The 22,796-nt window shown below is 48.2% G+C and overlaps 1 protein-coding gene across 8 annotated transcripts in view; it reads right to left on the bottom strand.

Moving 5' to 3' along the window:
• The window catches only part of NWD1 (NACHT and WD repeat domain containing 1), a 96,652-nt gene that overhangs the window by 7,959 nt on the left and 65,897 nt on the right, over positions 1–22,796 (bottom strand). For all 8 annotated transcript variants that reach the window (XM_034946591.3, XM_034946590.3, XM_008966082.5 and 5 more), the window contains 6 exons: positions 20,842–21,050; positions 18,420–18,692; positions 15,479–15,569; positions 12,140–12,294; positions 9,860–10,136; positions 1,883–2,433 (listed from right to left, as the gene is read on the bottom strand). In XM_034946591.3, the coding sequence (XP_034802482.3) occupies positions 1,883–2,433; positions 9,860–10,136; positions 12,140–12,294; positions 15,479–15,569; positions 18,420–18,692; positions 20,842–21,050 (1,556 nt within the window). The remainder of the gene's footprint in view (positions 1–1,882; positions 2,434–9,859; positions 10,137–12,139; positions 12,295–15,478; positions 15,570–18,419; positions 18,693–20,841; positions 21,051–22,796) is intronic.

Raw genomic sequence — 22,796 nt, 5'->3', positions numbered from 1 at the left:
AGACAGAGCTCACTGTGTCTTCCCAACTACAAAGTGGCTCCAAGACATGGGATAGTGTCTCCCTGTGACCAGGCAGATAGAAAGGGGTGATAGAAAAGCAACCCTTGTGATAGAAAGTGGTCCTGGCAGAGGTTTTTCAGTAAGTATCAGTTGGATAAAGAAATAGCACGGAGCAGCCAGGCACGGTGGCTCACGACTGTAATCCCAGCACTTTGTGAGGCCGAGGTGGGCGGATCACGAGGTCAGGAGATTGAGACCATCCTGGCTAACACGGTGAAACCCCATCTCTACCAAAAAAATACAAAAAAATTAGCCAGGCGTGGTGGCGGGCACCTGTAGTCCCAGCTACTCGGGAGGCTGAGGCAGGAGAATGGCATAAACCCGGGAGGCAGAGCTTGTAGTGAGCCGAGATCGCACCACTGCACTCCAGCTTGGGCAACAGAGCGAGATTCCATCTCAAAAAAAGAAAAAAAGAAAAAGAAAAAAAAAAGAAATAGCACAGAGCCAGGATTAGGGTGAAGAGAGTGAAGCAGCACTAAGCCAGTGCAGGATTTGATCCAGTTTTTACCTATAATGTTGAGATTTTGTTCTTCATGGAATTTTGGTATTCATTTTAGATTTTTAAAAATATTGCATTAAAATATTACTTCTTGGCCAGGTGCAGTGGCTCAAACCTGTAATCCCAGCACTTTGGGAGGCCAAGGCGGGTCACTTGAGGCCAGGAGTTCAGCCTGGACAACATGGCAAAACCCCTTCTCTATTAAAAACACAAAAATTAGCTGGGCATGGTGGTGCTTGTCTGTAATCCCAGCTACTTGGGAGGCCGAGGCAGGAGAGTTGCTTGAACCCGGGAGGCTGCAGTGAGCTGAGATGGCGCCACTGCATTCCAGCCTGGGTGACAGCGCAAGACTCCATCTCAAAAAAAAAAATTATTTATCTTCATTGCTGAGTTTTTGTTTTTGTTTTCTTGAGACAGGCCTTGCTCTATCACCCAGGCTAGAGAGCAGTGGCATCCGGGCTCAATCAATCCTTCCGCCTCAGCCCTCCAAGTAGCTGGATCACAGGTGCACATCACCATGCCCAGCTAATTTTTGTATTTGTTTGTAGAGATAAGGTCTCCCTATGTTGCCCAGACTGGTCTCCAGCTCCTGGCCTCAAGTGATCCTCCTTCCTGGGCCTCCCAAAGTGCCGGGTGAGCCACTGCACCTGGCCTACCATTGCTGAGCTTTTTGGTACCCCTTTGAAGTTTGTAGCCAGGTCCGGTGGGTCATGCCTGAAATCCCAGTGCTTTGGGAGGCTGAGGCGGGAGGATCACTTGAGCCCAGGAGATTGAGGCTGCAATGAGCTATGATTGTGCCACTGTACTACAGCCTCGTGACAGTGGGGTCCCTGTCTCTTTAAAAAAACAATGAAAACAAAAAAAACTTTGCTTCTGAGACAAATGCCTCACTTTTCTTTTCTTTTCTTTTTTTTTTAAACAGAGTGTCTGTAGTCAGGCTGGAGTGCAGTGGCGTGATCTTGGCTCACTGCAACCTCTGCCTCCCAATTTCAAGCGATTCTCCTGCCTCAGCCCCCCAAGTAGCTGAGATTACAAGCATGCAACACCACGCCTGGCTAATTTTTGTATTTTTAGTAGAGAGGGGGTTTCACCATGTTGGCCAGGCTGGTCTCGAACTCCCGATCTCAGGTGATCCACCCACCTCAGCCTCCAAAAGTACTGGAATTACAGGCGTGAGCCACTGCGCCTGACCAAGTGCCTCATTTTCATCACCCCAGTCCCATTCTGGTCGATGGCCCATGGTGTGTGCTTAGTAAATGATGGCTATCTATCAGTTTTCCAATGCCTGGGTCTAGCATGAACATGGGGAGGTGGGCCACGCACCGTGTAGCTCATCTCGAATTTCCGCTTGCGTGCCTGCAGGTCCCAGAGACACAGCAGGGCATCCTCAGACCCGCTGACCACCAGCTGCTCCTTGTGGCTGACCTCCACACAGGCAACTCGGCTCCTGTGGGCCTCCAAGGGAAACGCTTTGGAATTTGCACACTCATAAAGAAAGAGGTCCCCATTGGTCATGCTGTAGACCACGCAGTAGTCCGTCAGAATGGCCACGCTGGAGAGGGTCTCGGGCAGCTGAGTATAAAAGGTGTACCTTGGCCCATCGATGACCGGGCAGGGGTCCCCAGGGGTGATGTCCAGCACCAGGACGATGTTGTCATAGGCGATGGCCAGGCGGTCCTCGCACTTGCTCAGGGACATGCAGTTGATTGCTTTCCGGGCCTCGGGAGGGGGAATGCATATCACGTCCTGCCTGGAATTCAGGGGGAACACAAGGACGACCCCCGACACGAGGCCCGTAAATAGGAGCTTGCGCTGCTCAGCAACCTCCAGACACCTGATCTCACTGGAGGTGTCCAGGGAATCTTGTTCCTCGCCTGCCAGGGAAGAAAAATGAGAATGACTTACACTGAGAGTGAATCACAGCAGCCCTGCTTCCCTGGTGGTTTTTTTTGTTTCGTTTTGTTTTTGAGATGGAGTCTCACTCTGTTGCCCAGGCTGTAGTGCAATAGCATGATCTCGGGTCACCGTAACCTCCGCCTCCTGGATTCAAGCAATCCTCCTGCCGCAGCCTCCCGAGTAGCTGGGATTACAAGTGTGTGCCACCACGCCCGGCTAATTTTGTATTTTCAGTAAAGGTGGGGTTTCTCCATGTTGGCCAGGCTGGTCTCTAACTCCCAACCTCAGGTGATCCACCCACCTTGGCCTCCCAAAGTGCTGGGATTACAGGCGTGAGCCACCACACCCGGCCTGGTGTTCATATTTTTTTTCTTTCTTTTTTTTTTTTTTTTTGAGACAGTATTCTGGAGTGCAGTGGCGAGACTGAAGCTCACTGCAGCCTCCAACTTTTGGACTCAAGTGATTCTCCTGCCTCAGCCTCCTGAGTAGCTGAGACTACAGGCGCCTGCCACTGTGCCCTACTAATTTTTTTATTTTTTGTTTTTTTTAGACAGAGTCTGGCTTCGTTGTCCAGGCTGGAGCGCAGTGGCACAATCTCGGCTCACTGTAACCTCTGCCTCCCAGATTCCAGCAATTCTCCCACCTCAGTCTCCCAGGTAGCTGGGACTAGAGGTGCGCACCATCACGCCCAGCTAATTTTTTTGTATTTTTAGTAGAGACGGGGTTTCGCTATATTGGCCAGGCTGGTCTTGAACTCCTGACCTCAAGTGATCCGCCCGCCTCGGCCTCCCAAAATGCTGGGATTACAGGCATGAGCCATCGCGCCCAGCCTATTTATGTATTTATTTATTAAGAGACGGAGTCTCGCTCTGTTGCCCGGGCTGGAGTGCAGTGGCACGAACATGGCTCACTGCAGCCTTAACCTCCCAGGCTCTAGTGATTTTCCCACCTCAGCCCCCCAAGTAACTGGGACTACAGGCTCGGGCCACCACGCCCAGCTAATTTTTGTAGAGATGGGATTTTACCATGTTGCCCAGGCTATTCTTGAACTCCAGGGCTCAAACGATCCTCCCACCTTTGCCTCCCAAAGTAGTGGGATTACAGGCATGAGCCACCATGAATTGTCCCATCTTGAAGCAAGGGGGCCAGACTTTTGTATTCCCACATCAGGCAGTCATTGACTGGGGCCATTTCAGGAGCGGTGGCCACATCCCCCTGCCATTTCCAGTTGAGAGGCTTCTTTCATCAGTGGGCAATTCCCAGGAGTAAAATGAAGGTGGAGGCACTGCTGGGTCTTCGAGAATTGGATAGTGAGGGATTTCTGAGTTTCTCACCAACAGTACTTGGCACAGTCCTGCTGGGAGGATAGAGGTATAGAAACTCCTGTTAATGGCAGGGCGTGGTGACTCACGTCTGTAATCCAAGCGCTTTGGGAGGCCGAGGTGGATGGATCACCTGAGGTCAGGAGTTTGAGACCAGCCTGGCCAACATGGCAAAACCCTGTCTCTACCAAAAATACAAAAATTAACCAGGCATGGTGGCAGGCACCTGTAATCCCAGCTACTTGGAAGGGAGGCTGAGGCAGGAGAATCGCTTGAACCCAGGAGGTGGAGGTTGCAGTGCGTCAAGATTACGCCACTGCACTCCAGCCCGGGCAACAGATGGAGACTCCCTCTCAAAAAAAAAAAAAAAAAAAAAAGAAAAAAAGAAAGAAAAAGAAAAAAGAAACTCCTTGTTAATGATGAAATAATAGGAGAAAGGAATCCTGATTTTCAAGCTGATTCTCAACTTCATTCAGTCGTTAATTTGGCAAACATTTTTAGAGTAACAGCCCACTAGGCAAAGCTCTGGGGGTTGGCAGGGAGCAAATCAAGTGAGGTTACAATTCTCGAGGTGCTTGTTTGCTGGTTGCAGGGTGAACCAGGGCCCAAGGAAATGGAGAGATGCCAGGTGCAGTGGCTCATGCCTGTAATCCCATCTATTCAGGAGGCTGAAGTGAGAGGATGGCTTGAGACCAGGAGTTCAAGACCAGTCTGGGCAAAAGAGTGAGACCCCTGCCTCTGCAAAAACATTAAAAAATTAACCAGGTATGGTGGTGTGCGCCTCTAATCCCAGCACTTTGGGAGGCTGAGGCAGGCAGATTGCTTGAGCCCAGGAGGTCAAGACCACCCTGGGCAACATAGAGAGACCTTATCTCTACAAAACACACAAAATTTGGCTGGGCGCAGTGGTGCACACCTGTAATCCTAGCACTTTGGGAGGCCGAGGCAGGTGGATCACTTGAGGTCAGGAGTTCGAGACTAGCCTGGCCAACACGGTGAAACCCCATCTCTACTAAAAATACAAAAATAAGCCAGGCATTGTGCTGTGCACCTGTAATCTCAGCTACTCGGGAGGCTGAGGCAGGAGAATTGCTTGAACCCGGGAGGCGGAGGTTGCAGTGAACTGAGATCACGCCACTGCACTCCAGCCTGGGTGACAGAGCGAGACTCCATCTCAAACAAAAGAACAACAACAAAAATAAAATAAAATAAAAATAAAAATAAATAAATATTTTTAAAAATTTTAAAGTCTCCAGGAGACAGGCATGGTGGTGCACCTGTGGTTCCAGCTACTCAGGAGGCTGAGGCAGGAAGATCGCTTGAGCCCAGGAGTTCGAGGCTGCACTGAGCCGTCATTGTACCTCTTCACTCCAGCCTAGACAGTAGAGTGAGCCCTGCCTCTTAAATAAGACAGAACAACAAAAAAAGAGGTCCCAGGGAGCTTCTTTGCCCCTTTCTACCATGTGAGGACAAAGAAAATCTGGCCATCCATGACCCAGAAAGAGGACACTCACCAGATACCAAATTTAAAAAAAAATTAATTTAACCCAAGACAACAAAGTTGCTGGCACCTTGATCTTGGACTCCCCAGCCTCCTCCAGAAATATGATAAACAAATTTCTATTCTTTCTTTAAATTAAAAAAAAAAACCAGAGAGACAGGGTCTCTGTTGCCCAGGCTGGAGTGCAGTGGCATTATCATAGCTCACTGCAGCCTTGAACTCCACAGCTCAAGCAATCCTCCTGCCTCAGACTCTGGAGTAACTAGGACTACAGGCATGTACCACCAAGCCTGATACCTTTTACATTTTTTTGTAGAGGTGGGGTCTCACTATGTTGCCCAGGCTGGTCTCAAACTTCTGGTCTCGAACTTCTGGCCTCAAGTGATCCTCTCTCCTCAGCCTCCCAAAGTGCTGGGATTACAGGCATGAGCCACCACACCTGGCCCCATTTGCTGTTCTTTCTAAGCCACCCAATCCATGGCATTCTGTTATAGTGGCCGGAATTGACTAAGACTGGTGCTGTACCTCTTCCAGGGCTCCCCATGGAATGATGCTGAGAGGGACTTTAGCTGAGCCTGCGTTCTTGCCCAACCCTTTCCTCCACCAGCCCCATTTTCTCATCCCCCTCTGGGGTTCTCCTGGAAACACCCCTCAATACATCACTTGTGCAAATATCCTCATCACAGACCCAGCTTCTAGGTAACCTGACTTAAAACAGGCCAAACAGAAACAACCAGATTGCCAACTACCTCATGCAGAAAATGTATAAAATGAAATCCTGTTTTTGACCAGCTACTTTCTTTTTTTTTTTTTTTTTTCAGGTGGTGGAGTCTCACTCTGTTGCCAAAGCTGGAGTGCAGTGGCATGGTCTTGGCTCACTGCAGCCTCCACCTCCCAGGTTCAAGCAATTATCCTGCCTCAGCCTCCCCAGTAGCTGGGATTACAGGCACACACCACCACGCCCAGATAATTTTTTTTTTTTTTTTTTTTTAGTAGAGTTGGGGTTTCGCCATGTTGGCCAGGCTGGTCTCCAACTCCTGACCTCAAATGATCCGCCCACCTCAGCCTCCCAAAGTTCTGGGATTACAGGTGTGAGCCACCACACCCGGCCATGACTAGCTACTTTCCACCTGATTGAAGTTATAGGCGTGTTATGGACTGAAGATTTGTGTCCCCCTGACAAATTCCTATGTTAAAATCATCACCCTCTATGGAATGGTATCAGGAGCTTGGGCCTGTCTTAGTTCATTGGTGTTGCTAATGAAAGCCTGTTTTTGACTAGCTACTTTCTACCTGATTGAAGTTATAGGAATGTTATGGACTGAAGATTTGTGTCCCCACCCCCCCACCAAATTCCTATGTCAAAATCCTCACTCCCCATAGGATGGTATTAGGAGCTGGGGCCTGTCTAAGTCTGTCGGTGTTGCTATGAAGGACTACCTGAGGCTGGGTAACTGAGATGGTTTGGCTGTGTCCCCACCCAAATCTCATTCTGAATTGCAATAATTCCCACAGGTCAAGGCCGAGGCCAGGTGGAGATAATTGAATCATGGAGGCAGTCTCCCCCATACTGTTCTTGTGGTAGCGAATAAGTCTCATGAGATCTGATGGTTTTGTAAAGGGCAATTCCCCTGCACACACTCTCTTGCCTGCCACCATGTAAGACGTGACTTTGCTCCTCATTTGCCTTCTGCCATGATTGTGAGGCCTTCCCAGCCATGTGCAAATGTGAGTCCATTAAACCTCTTTCCTTTACAAATTACCCAGTCTCAGGTATGTCTTTTTTTTTTTTTTTTTTTGAGACAGAGTCTGACTCTTGCCCAGGCTGGAGTGCAGTAGCAAGATCTTGGCTCACTGCAATTGCCACCTCCTGGGTTCAAGCGATTTCCGGCTAAGTTTTGGAATTTTAGTAGAGACAGGGTTTCACCATGTTGGCCAGGCTAGTCTTGAACACCTGACCTCAAATGATGCGCCTGCCTTGGCCTCCCAAAGTGCTGGGATTACAGGTGTGAGCCAGCATGCCCGGCCTCAGGTATGTCTTTATTAGCAGTGTGAGAACAGACTAATACAGTAATGCACAATTATGAATAAGAGGTTTATGTGGCTCATTGTTCTGCAGGCTGTACAGGAAGCATGGTGCCAGCCTCTGCTTCTGGTGAGGGCCCCAGGCTGCTGCTTCTTAATACAAAAGGTGAAGGGGGTTGGGGTGTGCAGAGGTCATAGGCCAGAGGAAGCAAGAGAGAGGGAAGTGCTAGCTTCCTTTTTTTTTTTTTTTTAATTGAGATAGGGTCTTGCTCTGTCACCTAGGCTGGAGTGCAGTGGTGCAATCACAGTTCACTGCAGCCTCAAATTCCTGGGCTCAAGCGATCATCCTGCCTCCATCTCTCAAGTAGCTGAGACTACAGGTGAATATCACCATGCCCAGCTAATTATTTTTATTTTTATTTATTTATTTATTTTTGAGACAGAGTCTTGCTCTGTCACCCAGGCTGGAGTGCAATGGTGCTCAATGCAACCTCTGCCTGCCGGGCTCAAGCGATTCTCCTGCCTCAGCCTCCTGAACAGCTGGGATTACAGGTGCCCGCCACCACGTCCGGCTAATTTTTGTATTTTTAGTAGAGATGGGGTTTCACCATGTTGGCCAGTCTAGTCTTGAGCTCCTGACCTCGTGATCCACCCACCTCAGCCTCCCAAAGTGCTGGGACTACAGGCGTGAGCCACCATGCCCGGCCATTATTTTTATTTTTATTGCGACAAGGTCCATGTTGCCCAGGCTGGTCTTGAACTCCCGGCCTCAAGCAATCTTCCTGTTTCTGCCTCCTGAGTAGCTGGGGTCAGGTTCTTTTTAACAACCTCGCGAGAACTAACAGAGTAAGAACTTACTCACCACCACAACTGCCTTGCCAGGAGAGGGCATTAATCTATCCACGAGGGATGTGTCCTTATGACTTAAACACCTCCCGTGAGGCCTCCCTCCAACACTGGGGATTAAATTTCTTTTTTTATTGTTGTTTTGTTTTCAAACAGGGTCTTGTTCTGTCGTCCAGGCTGGAGTGCAGTGGCACAATCTCAGCTCATTGCAACTTCTGCCTCCTGGGCTCAAGTGATCCTACCACCACAGCCTCCCAAGTAGCTTGGACTACAGACGTAAGCCACTACACCGAGCTAATTTTTGTCTTTTATGTAGAGATGTCTGGTCTCAAACTCCTGAGCTCAAGTGATCCACCCACCTCAGCCACCCAAAGTGCTGGGATCACAGGTGTGAGCCATCACGCCTGGCTTTTTTGTTTGTTTGTTTTTAGAGACAGGGTCTCACTCTGTCACCCAGGCTGGAGTGCAGTAGTGCGATCATGACTCACTGTAGCCTCAACTTCCCAGGCTCAAGCGATCCTCCCACCTTAGCCCCCAAAATAGCTAGAACAACAAGCACATGCCACCATATCCAGCTAATTTTTTTTTTTGAGACAGAGTTTTGCTCTTGTTGCCCAGGCTGGAGTGCAATGGCGTGATCTCGGCTCACTGCAACCTCCACCTCCCAGGTTCAAGCTATTCTTCTGCCTCAGCCTCCTGAGTAGCTGGGATTACAGGCATGCACCACCACGCCCAGCTAATTTTGTATTGCTTTAGTGGAGGTGGGGTTTTTCCATGCTGGTCAGGCTGGTCTCGAACTCCCGACCTCAAGTGATCTGCCTGCCTTGGCCTCCCAAAGTGCTGGTATTAGAGGTGTGACCCACCATGACTGGCCACATCCAGCTATTTTTTAAATTTTTAGTAGAAATGGCATCCTCTCATCTTGCCCAGGTGTTCTTGAACCCTAAGCTCAAACAATCCTACTGCCTCGGCCTCCCAGAGTGCTGTGATTATAGGTTTAAGCCACCATGGCCAGCCGGATATTAAATACCAACATCTGGTTTGTAGGGCCCAACCTCCAAACTGTAGCAGAGTGACAGGGAAGTGATTAGATCATGAATGTGGGGCGTTCCTGAATAGGATTAGTGCCCTTATAAGAAGAGACACAAGAGATTTCTCTCTCTCTCCGGGGACACATCAAGAAGATGGCCATCTGTGAACCAGGAAACGGGTCCTCACCAGACACGAGATCTGCTCGCACTTTGATCTGGAACTTCCCAGCCTCCAGAATGTTGAGGAATAATGTTTCTTGCTTATGCCACCCAGTCTATGGGGATACTTTATTTTATTTTATTTTTCTGGGACAGAGTCTCACTCTGCCGCCCAGGCCGGAGTGCAGAGGCAGGATCCCGGCTCACTGCAGTCTTCGCCTCCCAGGTTCAAACAATTCTCCTGCCTCAGCCTCACAAGTAGCTGGGGATACAGGCATGTGCCACCATGCCCGGCTAACTTTTGTATTTTTAGTAGAGACAGGGTTTTGCCATGTTGGCCAGGCTGGTCTTGAACTCCTGACCTCAGGTGATCCACCCGCCTAGGCCTCCCAAAGTCCTGGGATTACAGGCGTGAGCCATGGGGCCCAGCCTGTGGGGATGATTTGTTACAGCAACCTAAACTAAGACAGATGGCTCCAAGCCTTACCCACAAAAATGACCATACTTATACCTTACCAACCTTCTGCCAAGTCCCAAATAGTGACTTTGTTTTTGTCCCCAATTTTGGGGAAGTAGACGTAGCTTCCATTGTGGGACACTGCGGTGAGGCCGGTGCGGTCCAGAAATGGTGCAGGCACCTGGGACCTATGAGCATCGCTGAGATCCCAGACCTTGAAAGATGAGGACTGTGGGGAAGCAGATGCCACCAAAGCCCCGCCGCGGGCCAGCAGGCTCACGGGGGCCCCGACGCCTTCCAGGATGTCCAGAAGGGTCCCCTGTTCTGACAGACTCCACACCTGAGGAAGCAGAACAGGAGGGCAGATCTGACATCGTCTGTGGACAACTATAGTTCAGAAATACGCTTCAGCCCATTGGGCCAGGCGCGGTGGCTCACGCCTGTAATCCCAACACTTTGGGAGGCTGAGGCAGGTGGATCACCTGAGGTCGGGAGTTCGAGACCAGCCTGACCAACATGGAGAAACCCCATCTCTAATAAAAATACAAAAAATTAGCCAGGCATGGTGGTGCATGCCTGTAATCCCAGCTACTCAGGAGGCTGAGGCAGGAGAATCGCTTGAACCCGGGAGGTGGAGTTTGCAATGAGCCAAGATCATGCCATTGCACTCAAGCCTGGGCAACAAGAATGAAACTCCGTCTCAAAAAAAATAAAAATAAAAATAAAAATAAATAAATAGGCCAGGTGCAGTGGCTCACACCTGTAATCCCAGCACTTTGGAAGGCCGAGGCGCGTGGATCATGAGGTCAGGAGATCGAGACCATCCTGGCCAACATGGTGAAACCCCATCTCTACTAAAAATACAAAAATCAGCCAAGCATGGTGGTGCACACCTGTAATCCCAGTTACTCGGGAGGCTGAGGCAGGAGACTCGCTTGAACCCGGGAGGCAGAGATTGCAGTGAGCTGAGATTGCGCCACTGCACTTCAGCCTGGCAACAGAGTGAGACTCCGTCAAAATAAAAATAAAAATAAATAAATAAGAAAATAAGAAATACACTTCAGCCCATTCATAAACCTAAGGTGAATTTTCAGGCTGTAAGTTCAAGGGCCTTCACATCTTCCCATTCCTTTAACTTACTCAGGCTTGAACCCATCAGCTTCCAGAGCAGTTCCCAAAGTGTGTTCCAGGGAACTCCTGGAGGGTGCCCTGTAAACCTTTTTTAGAGGGTGCCCTGTAAACCTTTTTTAGAGGGTCTGGAAGCTCAAAACTTTTAATGTTTTTTTTTTAAATTATTTTATTCTAGCCAGACATGGTGGCTCACGCCTGTAATCCCAGCACTTTGGGAGGCCAAGGCGGCTGATCACCTGAGGTCAGGAGTTTGAGACCAGCCTGGCCAACATGGCGGAACCCCGTCTCTACTAAAAATACAAAAATTAACTAGGCATGGTGGTGGGTGCCTGAAATCCCAGCTACTTGCGAGGCTGAGGCAGGAGAATTGCTTGAACCCAGGAGGTCGAGGTTGCAGTGAGCTGAGATCATGCCACACTGCCCTCCAGCCTGGGCAACTGAGTGAGACTTGGTCTCAAAAAATAAAGAAAATTATTCTTATTTTTTTGGAGACAGGTTCTTGTTTTGTCACCCAGGCTGAAGTGCAGTGGCGTAATCACAGCTCACTGCAGCCTCTACCTCCCAGGCTCACGTGATCCTCCCACCTCAGATTCCTGAGTAGCTAGGACTACAGGCACATGCCATGACGCCCGGCTAATTTTTGTGTTTTTTTGTAGAGATTGGGTCTCGCTATGTTGCCCAGGCTGGTCTCGAACTCCTGGGCCCAAGTGATCCACCTGCCTTGGCCTTCCAAAGTTCTGGGATTACAGGCATGAGCCACTGTGCACAGTCTATTTATCAATTTCTTTAAAACTGGAAAAAATAGCTCATAAGAAGGAGGGGGAGAAAAAGAGAACTTCAAGAGGCCTGAGACTAAAACACTGAAGATCTGCTATTTCACCATCTACTTTTCTCTCCAGCTTGGACAACTTTGAACTTAAATTGAGAATTTTCCTCCCCCACAACCCTGCTCCACTCTGAAGGCACAAATCTGCCCCCAAGGTTTGAGGATCAGTTTGGGAATGCTACCTCCTTTGTTGAACATTTCAGTAATTCTCACCCAGGTCTGCCACTGGGGCGGAGGATACACCCCCATATCCTCCCAATGAACTCACCTATTTTGCCTGCACTCATTTTTGTGGGTGTCTGTATTTTACAGCCAAAAATCCCCAAAGAATCAGTGTCTGTTCCCGAGGTGGAGGTGAAGATGAAGGGTCCCAGATCTCCCCTCACCTGAATGAGCGCATCAAGGGACCCCGTGATGATCAGGTTGTTCTCAGTACCAAAAACAGCCGTCTCCACCATGTCTTCATGTTCCAGATCCATGGCCATGAATCGGCGAAAGCCCCTCGAGTCCGCCAAGAATATCCGCACCAATCTTCCAAAGCCTGAAACGGCAGGAACTGGGGTTACACCTCTCATGCCCAGAGGAGATTGAGGGTCATTCCTTCCAACAACAGAGGTGTTTTGGAGGCCGGATGTGGTGGTTCATGCCTGTAATCCCAGCACTTTGGGACGCCAAGGCGGGCAGATCACTCGAGGTCAGGAGTTCGAGATCAGCCTGGCCAACATGGTGAACCCCGATGTTTCATGTATTTTATTCTCTACTAAAAATACAAAAATTAGCCAGGTGTGGTGGCACATGCATGTAATCCCAGCTACTCAGGAGGCCGAGGCAGGAGAATTGCTTGAGCCCAGGAGGCAGAGACTGCAGTAAGCTGAGATTGCACCACTACACTCCAGCCTGGGCAACAGAGCCAGACTCTGTCTCAAAAAAAAAAAAAAAAAAAAAAAAGTTGTTTTGGAACCCCTGCTAGGTGCCAGGAGAAGGGATCCAGGACGGGGAAGGTGGATTCAGTCCTGTCCCCATCTGCACATAGCCCACAGCTGGTTGAGGGTGGGCCTGACTTCTGTAATCACTCATCTTTTTTTTTTTTTTTTTGAGATGGAGTCTCTCTCTGTCACTGAGGCTGGAGTGCAGTGGCATGATCTTGGCTCACTGCAACCTCTGCCTCCTGGGTTCAAACGATTCTCCTGCCTCAGCTTCCTGAGTAGCTGGGATTATAGGTGCTGACCACCATGCCTGGCTAAATTTTGTATTTTTTAGTAGATACCAGGTTTCACCATGTTGGCCAAGCTGGTCTCAAACTCCTGATCTCAAGTGATCCACCCACCTCGGACTTCCAATGTGCTGAGATTACAGGTGTGAGCCACCATACCCAGCCAGTAATCACTCATCTTAAGGAAACTTGTAAAGTTATTATAATGAAACTGTAAGTTCCTGGAGGGCAGGGACTGCCTATTTGGCTCATCATGGTATCTCAGAAACTAGCACAAAGCTGGGCACACAGCAGGCCTTTGATAACTATGATGGAAGGAAGGGAGGAAGGAGAGAGGAGAGTCAAGGAGGTAGAGAGGAAGAAAAAAAGTAAAGAGGAAGGGAGGAAGGAGAGAAATGAGAAGGGGAAGAAGGAAGGAAGAAGAGGAAAGAAAGTAAGAAGGGAGAAAGGAAGGGATAGTGGCAGGAGGCAGGCAAATGCCTAGGCAGATAGGAATGGGTCCCCGGTGAAACTGTACCTTTGAACCAAAAACAGCCTGGGCTGCTGGTTCCAAATGAAATCCACAACCCAGAGTGAGAACTCCTGTTCCTGTTTGCCCACCCTTTCCTGATTGATTCTTTCTGAATAAGACTTTTGTGGCAGTGGCATGATCTTGGCTCACTGCAATCTTCACCTCCTGGGTTTAAGCAATTCTCCCACCTCATCCTCCCGAGTAGCTGGGATTACAGGCGCCTGCCACCATGCCCAGTTAATTTTTGTATTTTTAGTAGAGACAGGGTTTCACCATGATCATCAGAAGTTCAGATCAGAAGTTCACTGATCTGAACTTCTGATCTCAGGTGATGGCCCACCTTGGCCTCCCAAAGTGCTGGAATTACAGGCGTGAGCCACTGCACCTGGCCTGAATAATGCTTTTTAACCAATTGAATGTTACGTTTTCCAATACTACCTACCACCTGCCCCTCCCCCATCCTGTGCCTATAAAAACGCCCAGACTCAGCCACACTGAGAGAGATGACCCAACCTTCACATCCCCTCTCCCCTGAGAGCTGTTTTGTTGCTCAATAAAATTCTCTGTCCTTATCACTTTTCAATTGTCAGCATGACCTCATTCTTCTTGGACACGGGACAAGAGCTTAGGACTCACTGGATGCAGGTACCCAGGAAGGCTGTGACACTGTGGCCCTCTGTCCTTGATGGCAGAGGGAAGCTGCTCCACGCAATAGAAGCAGTGGTGGGGCCAAGCCAGTCCCAGAGCTGCAGGCCAGAATGGGGAAAGGGGCTGACTGAGCTGCTAACATGCCACCATCCATTGGGTTGCAGATGGTGGAACTAAAAGAGCAAATTAGGCCAGGTGTGGTGGCTCATATTTGTAATTCCAGCACTTTGGGAGGCAGACGCAGGCAGATAACCTGAAGTCAGGAGTTCAAGGCCAGCCTGGCCAACATGATGAAACCCCATCTCTACTAAAAATACAAAAATTAGCGGGACGTGGTAGCAGGTGCCTGTAATCCCAGATACTTGGGAGACTGAGGCAGGAAAATCGCTTGAACCCGGGAGGTGGAGGTTGCAGTGAGCTGAGATCATACCACTGCACTACAGCCTATGCAATAGAGCGAGACTCGGTCTCAAAAAAAAAAAAAAAAAAAAGCTAATTAGCACACTGTAACACCCCCTCTGGGGCTTCAGGGCCGTGGACCCCTTGTGTTTCCTTTGGGGTGACACATGGCCTGGTCTGCCCATGGGCACTGCATGGAGCCTGGCCCTGTGTCAGTGCTTGAAGCAGCCAGCTGGACCCTACATTCACTTGCTCACATGCTCCCTCCTGCTAGGGGCTGAGTGCTCAGTCGTGGCAGTGGCCATGGGAGCCGCGGGCTGGGCCAAAAGCCAGGTGTGACCCCACAGGCTGAACAAATGGGGCGCCCCCTGCTCCCAGCTTGGCAAAGAGGCCAAGAAAAATCCTGCATCAAAAGGAAAGAAAGGGCTGGGCGCAATGGCTCACGCCTGTGTAATCCCAGCACTTTGGGAGGCTAAGGTGGGCAAATCACCTGAGGTCAGGAATTCGAGACCAGCCTGGCCAACATGGTGAAACTCCGTCTGTACTAAAAATACAAAAATTAGCTGGGTGTGGTGGTGTGTGCCTGTAATCCCAGCTATTCAGGAAGCTGACGTGGGAGGATCGTTTGAGCCCAGAAATTCAAGGCTGCAATGAATTCTGATTGAGCCACTCCACTCCAGCCTGGGTGACACAGCAAGACCCTATTTCAAAAAAAAAGAAAAATAATAGAAAAATAGTGTCTATGCTAGTTTATGTACCACAACTGCAGAGTTGAGTCTTTGCAACTGAGGATGTCTCGTCTGGACTGCAAAAAATATTTACTATGAGGCCATTTGGCAGAAAAAGTTGCTAACCTCTCGCCCTAGGACTTCTCTCTGTTCCCAAGCCCCACCCCCTTCTCCAACCTGATCCTGATTAGCTTCCTCACTACTCCAAATGAGAGCTAAACGCTACCTGCGGCGAGGAGGGACTCATCTTCAGAGACCACCAGGAACCTTACAGCATCTGGAAGCTTCTCCAGCAATCTGTCCCCTTTGGAGGAAACCTGTGCAGAACCAGGGATGCCTGTCAGGCACTTCCACGGGTTAAGGGTTACAAGTCTGGAATTTTTAAATTTTTTTATTTTTATTTTTTTTGTTTTTGAGATGGAGTCTCACTCTGTCTCCCAGGCAGGAGTGTGGTGGTATGATCTTGGCTCACTGCAACCTCCGCCTCCCGGGTTCAAGCAATTCCCCTGCCTCCGCCTCCCCAGTAGCTGGGACTACAGGCATGTGCCACCACGCCCGGCTAATTTTTGTATTTTTAGTAGAGATGGGGTTTCACCATGTGGGCCAAGCTGGTCTCAAACTCTTGATCTCAGGTGATCCGCCCACCTTGGCCTCCCAAAGTGCTGGGATTACAGGCGTGAGCCACCATGCCTAGCTGACTCCATCTCTTAATAAAAATTTTAGCTGGGCATGGTGGTACACCCCTGTGGTCCCAGCTACTCAGGAGGCTCAAGCAGGAGGATCACTTGTGCCCCTAGGAGTTGGAGGCTGCAGTGAGCTATGATTGTGCCACTGCATTGCAGCCAGGGTGACAGACTGAGACTCTGTCTCTAAAAAATTTTTTAAATTAAAAACATAAAAGTTGGCCAGGTGCGGCGGCTCATGCTTGTAATCCCAGCACTTTGGGAGACCGAAGTGGGTGGATCACTCGAGGTCAGGAGTTTGAGACCATCCTGGCCAACATGGTGAAACCCCATCTCTACTAAAAGTACAAAAATTAGCCGGGCGTGGTGGCACATGCCTGTAGTCCCAGCTACTGGGGAGGCGGAGGCAGGAGAATCGCTTGAAGCTGGGAGGTGGAGGTTTCAGTGAGCCGAGATTGCGCCACTGCATTCCAGTCTGGGCGACAGAGCAAGACTCAGTCTCAAAAAAAAAAAAAAAACCAAAAACCAAAAAACAAAAAAACAGTTAAAAAAAAAAAAAGGTAAAAAACAAATTCTGGCCAGGCACAGTGGGTCACGCCTGTAATCCCAGCACTTTGGAAGGCTGAATGAGCCCATAAGTTTGAAACCAGCCTAGGCAACATAGTGAGACCCCCACCTCTACAAAATAATAATAATAATAATTAGCCAGGCATGGGGGCATGTGCCTGTAGTCCCAGCTACTCAGGAGGCTGAGGCGAGAGGACGTCTTGAGCCCGGGAGGTCGAGGCTGCAGGGAGCCATGATCGTGCCACTGCACTCCCGCCTGAGAGATAAAGTAAGACCCTGTCTCAAAAAACAAAACAAAATATCTGCAAAGAGGCTTGAGAAAAAGAAAAACAACCCCAAGGATTTGGGAGTATCTTTCGTTGTTGTATTTGATACCTTGAGAACTCATGAAGACCACAGGTCATGAGGTTCAGAAATGTGGAGCTTTGGGATTTGGGATGATTCTTCTTCTTCTTCTTTTCTTTTCTTTTTTTTTTTTCTTTTTTAATTTTTTTGAGACAGGGCCTGGCTATGTCACTCAGGCTGGAGTGCAGTGGTGCAATCTTGGCTCACTGCAGCCTCCACCTCCTAAGCTCAAATGATCCTCCCACATCAGCCTCTCAAGTAGCTGGGAGTACAAGTATGCACCACCATGATTCCTTTCTTTTTTTTTTTTTTTTTTTTTGAGATGGAGTTTTGATCTGTCACCCAGGCTGGAGTGCAATGGCATGATCTCGGCTCACTGCAACCTCCACCTCCCGGGTTCAAGTGATTCTCCTGCCTCAGCCTCCCTAGTAGCAGGGATCACAGGCACCCACCACCACACCCGGCTAATTTTTGGGCTTTTGTTTTCGTTGCTGTTGTTTTTGGTTTTGTTTTGAGATGGAGTTTTGCTCTTAATGTCCAGGCTGGAGTGCAGTGGTGCAATCTTGGCTCACTGCATCCTCCACCTCCTAGGTTCAAGCAATTCTCCTGCCTCAGCCTCCCAAGTAGTTGGGATTACAGGTGCTCACCACCACGCCCGGCTAATTTTTTGTATGCTTTTTTAGTAGAGATGAGGTTTCTTCATGTTGGCCAGGCTGGTCTCGAACTCCCAACCTCAGGTGATCCACCTGCCCCGGCCTCCCAAAGTGCTGGCATTACAGGTGTGAGCCACCGTGCCTGGTCAATTTTTGTACTTTTAGTAAAGACAGGGTTTTGCCATGTTGGCCAGGCTGGTCTCGAACTCCTGACCTCAAATGATCCACCCCCCTCAGCCTCCCAAAGTGCTGGGATTACAGGAGTGAGACACAGCGCCCAGCCAGTCTATATGTTAATGTCCATGAAAGCAGCCGTCCACCAACCACCAACAGGGCAGGTGGATAGAGCCCAACTCCTAGTCCCTCTGTGGCGCAACTCTCAACCTCATTCCATACCATGTCTTAGAGATCCACTGAAGGACTGAGCTTCAACAATTGCCCACATTGGTCAGTCCCCAAGAGACACCAACAGATGTTTCCTGAACTGTGCTGAACTGCAAATCCCTACGATTAAGAAGCCAAGCGTGTGGCCGGGCATGGTGGATCATGCCTGTAATCCCAGTACTCTGGGAGGCCGAGGTGGGCAGATCATCTGAGGTTGGGAGTTTGAGACCAGCCTGACCAACATGGAGAAACCCTGTCTCTACTAAAAATACAAAATTAGCCAGGCGTGGTGGCACTTGCCTGTAATCCCAGCTACTCGGAAGGCTGAGGCAGTGAGAATCGCTTGAACCCGAGAGGCAGAGGTTGCAGTGAGCTGAGATTACACCATTGCACTCAAGCCTGGGCAACAAAAGTGAAACTTCATCTCCAAAACAAAACAAAGATACAAGGCAAGATTATTTTTCCCAACTTCTAGCACATCTGAGCACTTTCAAGCTGAGTTAATGTTCACATCATAGTCAGTAAAGGTGCTTACCAAAGAGATGGAGCCATTGCTAAACCCAGTAACAAGCTTTCCTTGCTTCTGGACTGAGACGGCACAGGTAGGTGTTTCTTCTTTGATGCTGGACATATGTTGCTTCCCCTGAAGTTTTCCCGTAGCTGAGCTCCACAGACTGACCACACCATCCCTGGACACTGCCAGCAGTGTGGCCTGGGAGGCCAGCACGGCCATGCACATCCAAGGATCAGAGGCATCTCCCAGGATATGGAATACCGGCTCTGCAGTTTCCAGATTCCAAGCATTGATCTAATAGAATAATGAAGAGGAAGCAGCATCTTGGCAGGAGACCTAGACTATAAGTTTCCCGGAGTCAAATGCAAGATGCCTTCTCTTGTATACTTTATGCATTTTCTTTTATTTTCTTTTGGAGACAGAGCCTTTCTTTTTCATCCAGGCTGGAGTGCAGTGGTGCAATCATGGCTCACTGCAGCATCGACCTCCTGGGCTCAAGCAATCCTCCTGCCTCAGCCTCCCAAGAAGCTGGGACCACAGACACGCACCACCATGCCTGGCTATTTTTAAATTTGTTTTTGTAAAGGCAGGGTCTGACTATGTTGCCCAGGCTGCTCCTGAGCTCCTGGGCTCAAACTATCCTCCCTGCTCAGCCTCTCAAAGTGCTGGGATTATGAGTGTGAGCCACTGCACCCGGCCTATGCATTTTATTTTTAACACTCCCAATTCAGAGAAAAAAAGGAGAGGTGGGCCAGGCCTCACATGTGATTTTAAATTCGTTAGCTACCTTACAAAAGGTACAAAGAAACAAGTGAAATCAATTTTAGTATTATATTTTATTCAACCTAATATGTCCAAGTGGTATCACTTCAACATGTAATCAATACAAAAATTATTATTGAGATAGTTTATATTATTTTTACTATACTAGGTCTTTGAATTTCAGCATGTTGGGACAGTCACATTTCAAATGTTTTTATTTATTTATTTATTTATTTTTTAATGTTACTTTCAGTTTTGGGATACATGTGCAGAACGTGCAGGTTTGTTACATAGGTATACATGTGCCATGGTGGTTTGCTGCAACTATCAACCCGTCATCTAGGTTTTAAGCCCCGCATGCATTAGGTATTTGTCCTAATGCTCTCCCTCCCCTTACCCCCTACCCCCCGAATTTCAAGTGTTTAATAGGTACATCTGGTTGGTGACTCCTATTTTGGGCAGCATGATTTATATGCACCGATATTACTGTCAACAACCACCAATTACTCATGTAACATAATAATAAATAGATATCAATTATTTGGTGCTTACAGTGTGCTAAGCACTATGCCAGGATATGTCTCATGATCTTATGAGGAAAAGGCAGCAATAAGACTCAGAATGGTGAATGACACGACCAAGGTCACTGAGTTCCCAAGAAACTCAACTGGTAGTTAAATAAAGATTTTTTTCCTCCTGGCATCAATTACTAAGCTATCACCCACGATGTTATTGTGTGTCTCCATTTATAAAACTATGAAACCACAGGGTTATGATTGATGTAATGGAATAACACAGTGGAATAGACATTGTTTTCAGAAGCCCACGGATCATTTAGAGAGACTATAAAACAGGCTGGGCATGACGGCTCAGGCCTGTAATCCCAGCACTTTGGGAGACCAGGGCAGGTGGATCACCTGAGGTCAAGAGTTTGAGACCAGCCTGGCCAACATGGTGAAACCCTGTCTCTACTAAAAATACAAAAATTAGCTGGGCGTGGTGGCGTGCGCCTGTAGTCCCAGCTATTCAGGAGCCTGAGGCAGGAGAATCACTTCAACCTGGGAGGTGGAGGTTGCAGTGAGCTGAGATTGTACCACTGTACTCCAGCCTGGGCGACAGAGCAGGACTCCATCTCAAAAAAAAAAAAAAAAAAAAAGAGAGAGAGGAGAGAGAGAGACTATAAAAGAAGTCTCAATGAATTTGAAAGGTTTTACGTCATCAAAATGGAATTTAATTAGAAAAAAATACAGAACAGGACCCTATCCAGAAATTCCTCAAATATCTGGAAACTAATAGTATACTTTTAAATAGCCCATGGATCAAAGAAAAAATCAAAAGTGAAATCTGAAAGTATTTTAAACTGAATGTAAATGAAAACACACGTCAAAATTTACAGGATGTAGGTAAAGCAGTACTTTGAGGGAAATTTGTAGCCCTAAAATGCTGATATTCAAAAAAGATGAAAGGTTTCAAATCTTGGGGTCAGAAATAATTATCAGGATTGTCTAATCCAACTATGAAGTCTGAAACCTCTTATAGCACCCTCTCAAGTGGTTGTGTACTACATTTACACCCCCACCCCATCACTGTATCAGGGAGCCCTCCTTATAGAAATGGCCTATTCTGTCTTTGAATGCTCTGGTCTCAGCTTTCCTTTACAAACAGGGCATATGTTTGTTACCTTTGAGCCAGATGCTGAATACACAACTTTGTGTGCCTCATCCACATGAAGGTTCCAGATCTGAGGTTCAGCGGGATTTTTTGAGCCTCCATCCCAAATGGTAAATTTCTCCTGGCCAGAGAGTAAGTTCCACAAGCGCAGCGTGTAATCCTTTGAAGCAGAGATGGCGAGGGTCCCTTTGGCAAATATTTTCACACACCTCACCTCTCCTGCAGCAGACCAGGGTAGGGGAGAGTATATTAGCTGGGAACATTTTGACCTTGCAACTATCAAAATGCTTGTCAGCTTGGAAATACCCTCATTTACCAAAGAAAAGATGGATGGAATTGAATTGTGAAAGTCATCAGAATAAAAATGGAGTCAATAACATTAAGAAAACCCTGGCAAACAGGCTATAAAGGAAGGCTATGGAGAAAGAGTTCTCACACTTGTATGCCTAATAACACAAAAAACTACAAAAATCACAACCTTGCACAAAGACTACTGCAACCTTACAGAAAAAATACATCTGCAAGGCAATCTGCCCAGCAACTTCCTGTCCAGCCACACCCTCATTATTGATTTTTGTAACCAAGGATAATTACTTCAAAACAATTATGTAACCCTCTTTTTTTTTTTTTTTTTGACGGACTCTCTCTGTCACCCAGGCTGGAATGCAGTGGCTCAATCTTGGTTCACTGCAACCTCTGCCTCCCAGGTTCAAGTGATTCTCGTGCCTCAGCCTCCCATGTAGCTGGGATTACAGGCACCAGCCGCCATGCCTTGCTAATTTTTTCTATTTTTAGTGGAGACGGATTTGACTATGTTGGCAAGGCTGGCCTTGAACTCCTGGCCTCAAGCGATCCACCCACCTGAGCCTCCCAAGTGCTGGGATTACAGGCATGAGCCACCATGCCTGGCCTTTTATTATTATTATTATTATTATTGTTATTATTATTATTATTTTGAGATGAAGTTTTGCTCTTGTTGCCCAGGCTGGAGTGCAGTGGTGTGACCCTGGCTTATTGCAACCTCCACTTCCCAGGTTCAAGCAATTCTCCTGCTTCAGCCTCTCGAGTAGCTGGGATTACAGGTGCCCACCACCACACTTGGCAAATTTTTTGTATTTTTGGTAGAGACACGGTTTCATCATGTTGGCCAGGCTGGTCTCGAACTCCTGACCTCAGGTGATCTACCCACCTCGGCCTCCCACAGTGCTGGGATTACAGGCGTGAGCCGCCGCGCCTGGCCTATGATGATGATGATGATTATTATTATTATTATTATTACTATTTTGAGATGGAGTCTTGCTCTGTCACCCAGGCTGGAGTTCAGTGGCATAATCTTGGCTCACTGCAACCTGTGTCTCATGGGTTCAAGCAATTCTCATGCCTCAGCTTCCTGAGTAGCTGGGATTACAGGCATGTGCCACCGCGCCTGGCTAATTTTTGTATTTTTAGTAGAGATGGGGTTTCACCACGTTGACCAGGCTGGTCTCAAGCTCCTGACCTCAGGTGATCCACCCGCCTCGGCCTTCCAAAGTGCTGGGATTACAGGCATGAGCCACTGTGCCCAGCCTCTTTTTTCTTTTGTTTTGTTTTGAGAGCCTCTGTCTGTTGATTAAATTGATAGAACCTGTCCAAATGGAAAATAATGAAATGTGGCAAAGCAAAATTCAGGGGGCCACAACTGGTTGGGAGTCAATCAGTTGCCCCAGATGTTGAATACTAAACAGATAATTGAGTTTTATAAAGATTCAGCATCTAAGAGTGTCTAAAATTAATAACCACGTAAAAAAGGGGCAACTTCTAGAAAAATTATAGGATTTCTCTCATCATTTTTATAATCTTGTAAAAAAATAATTAGCCAGGTGGGGTGGCATGCACCTGGGGTCCCAGCTACTCGGGAGGCTGAGGTGGGAGGATCATTTGAGCGCAGGAGGTTGAGGCTGGAGTGAGCTACGATCACTCCTCTGC

The sequence above is a fragment of the Pan paniscus genome, chromosome 20 (genome assembly GCF_029289425.2).
Source record: "Pan paniscus chromosome 20, NHGRI_mPanPan1-v2.0_pri, whole genome shotgun sequence".
Taxonomy (NCBI): Eukaryota; Metazoa; Chordata; class Mammalia; order Primates; family Hominidae; genus Pan; species Pan paniscus.
This window is presented reverse-complemented; position numbering and strand designations above follow the sequence as displayed.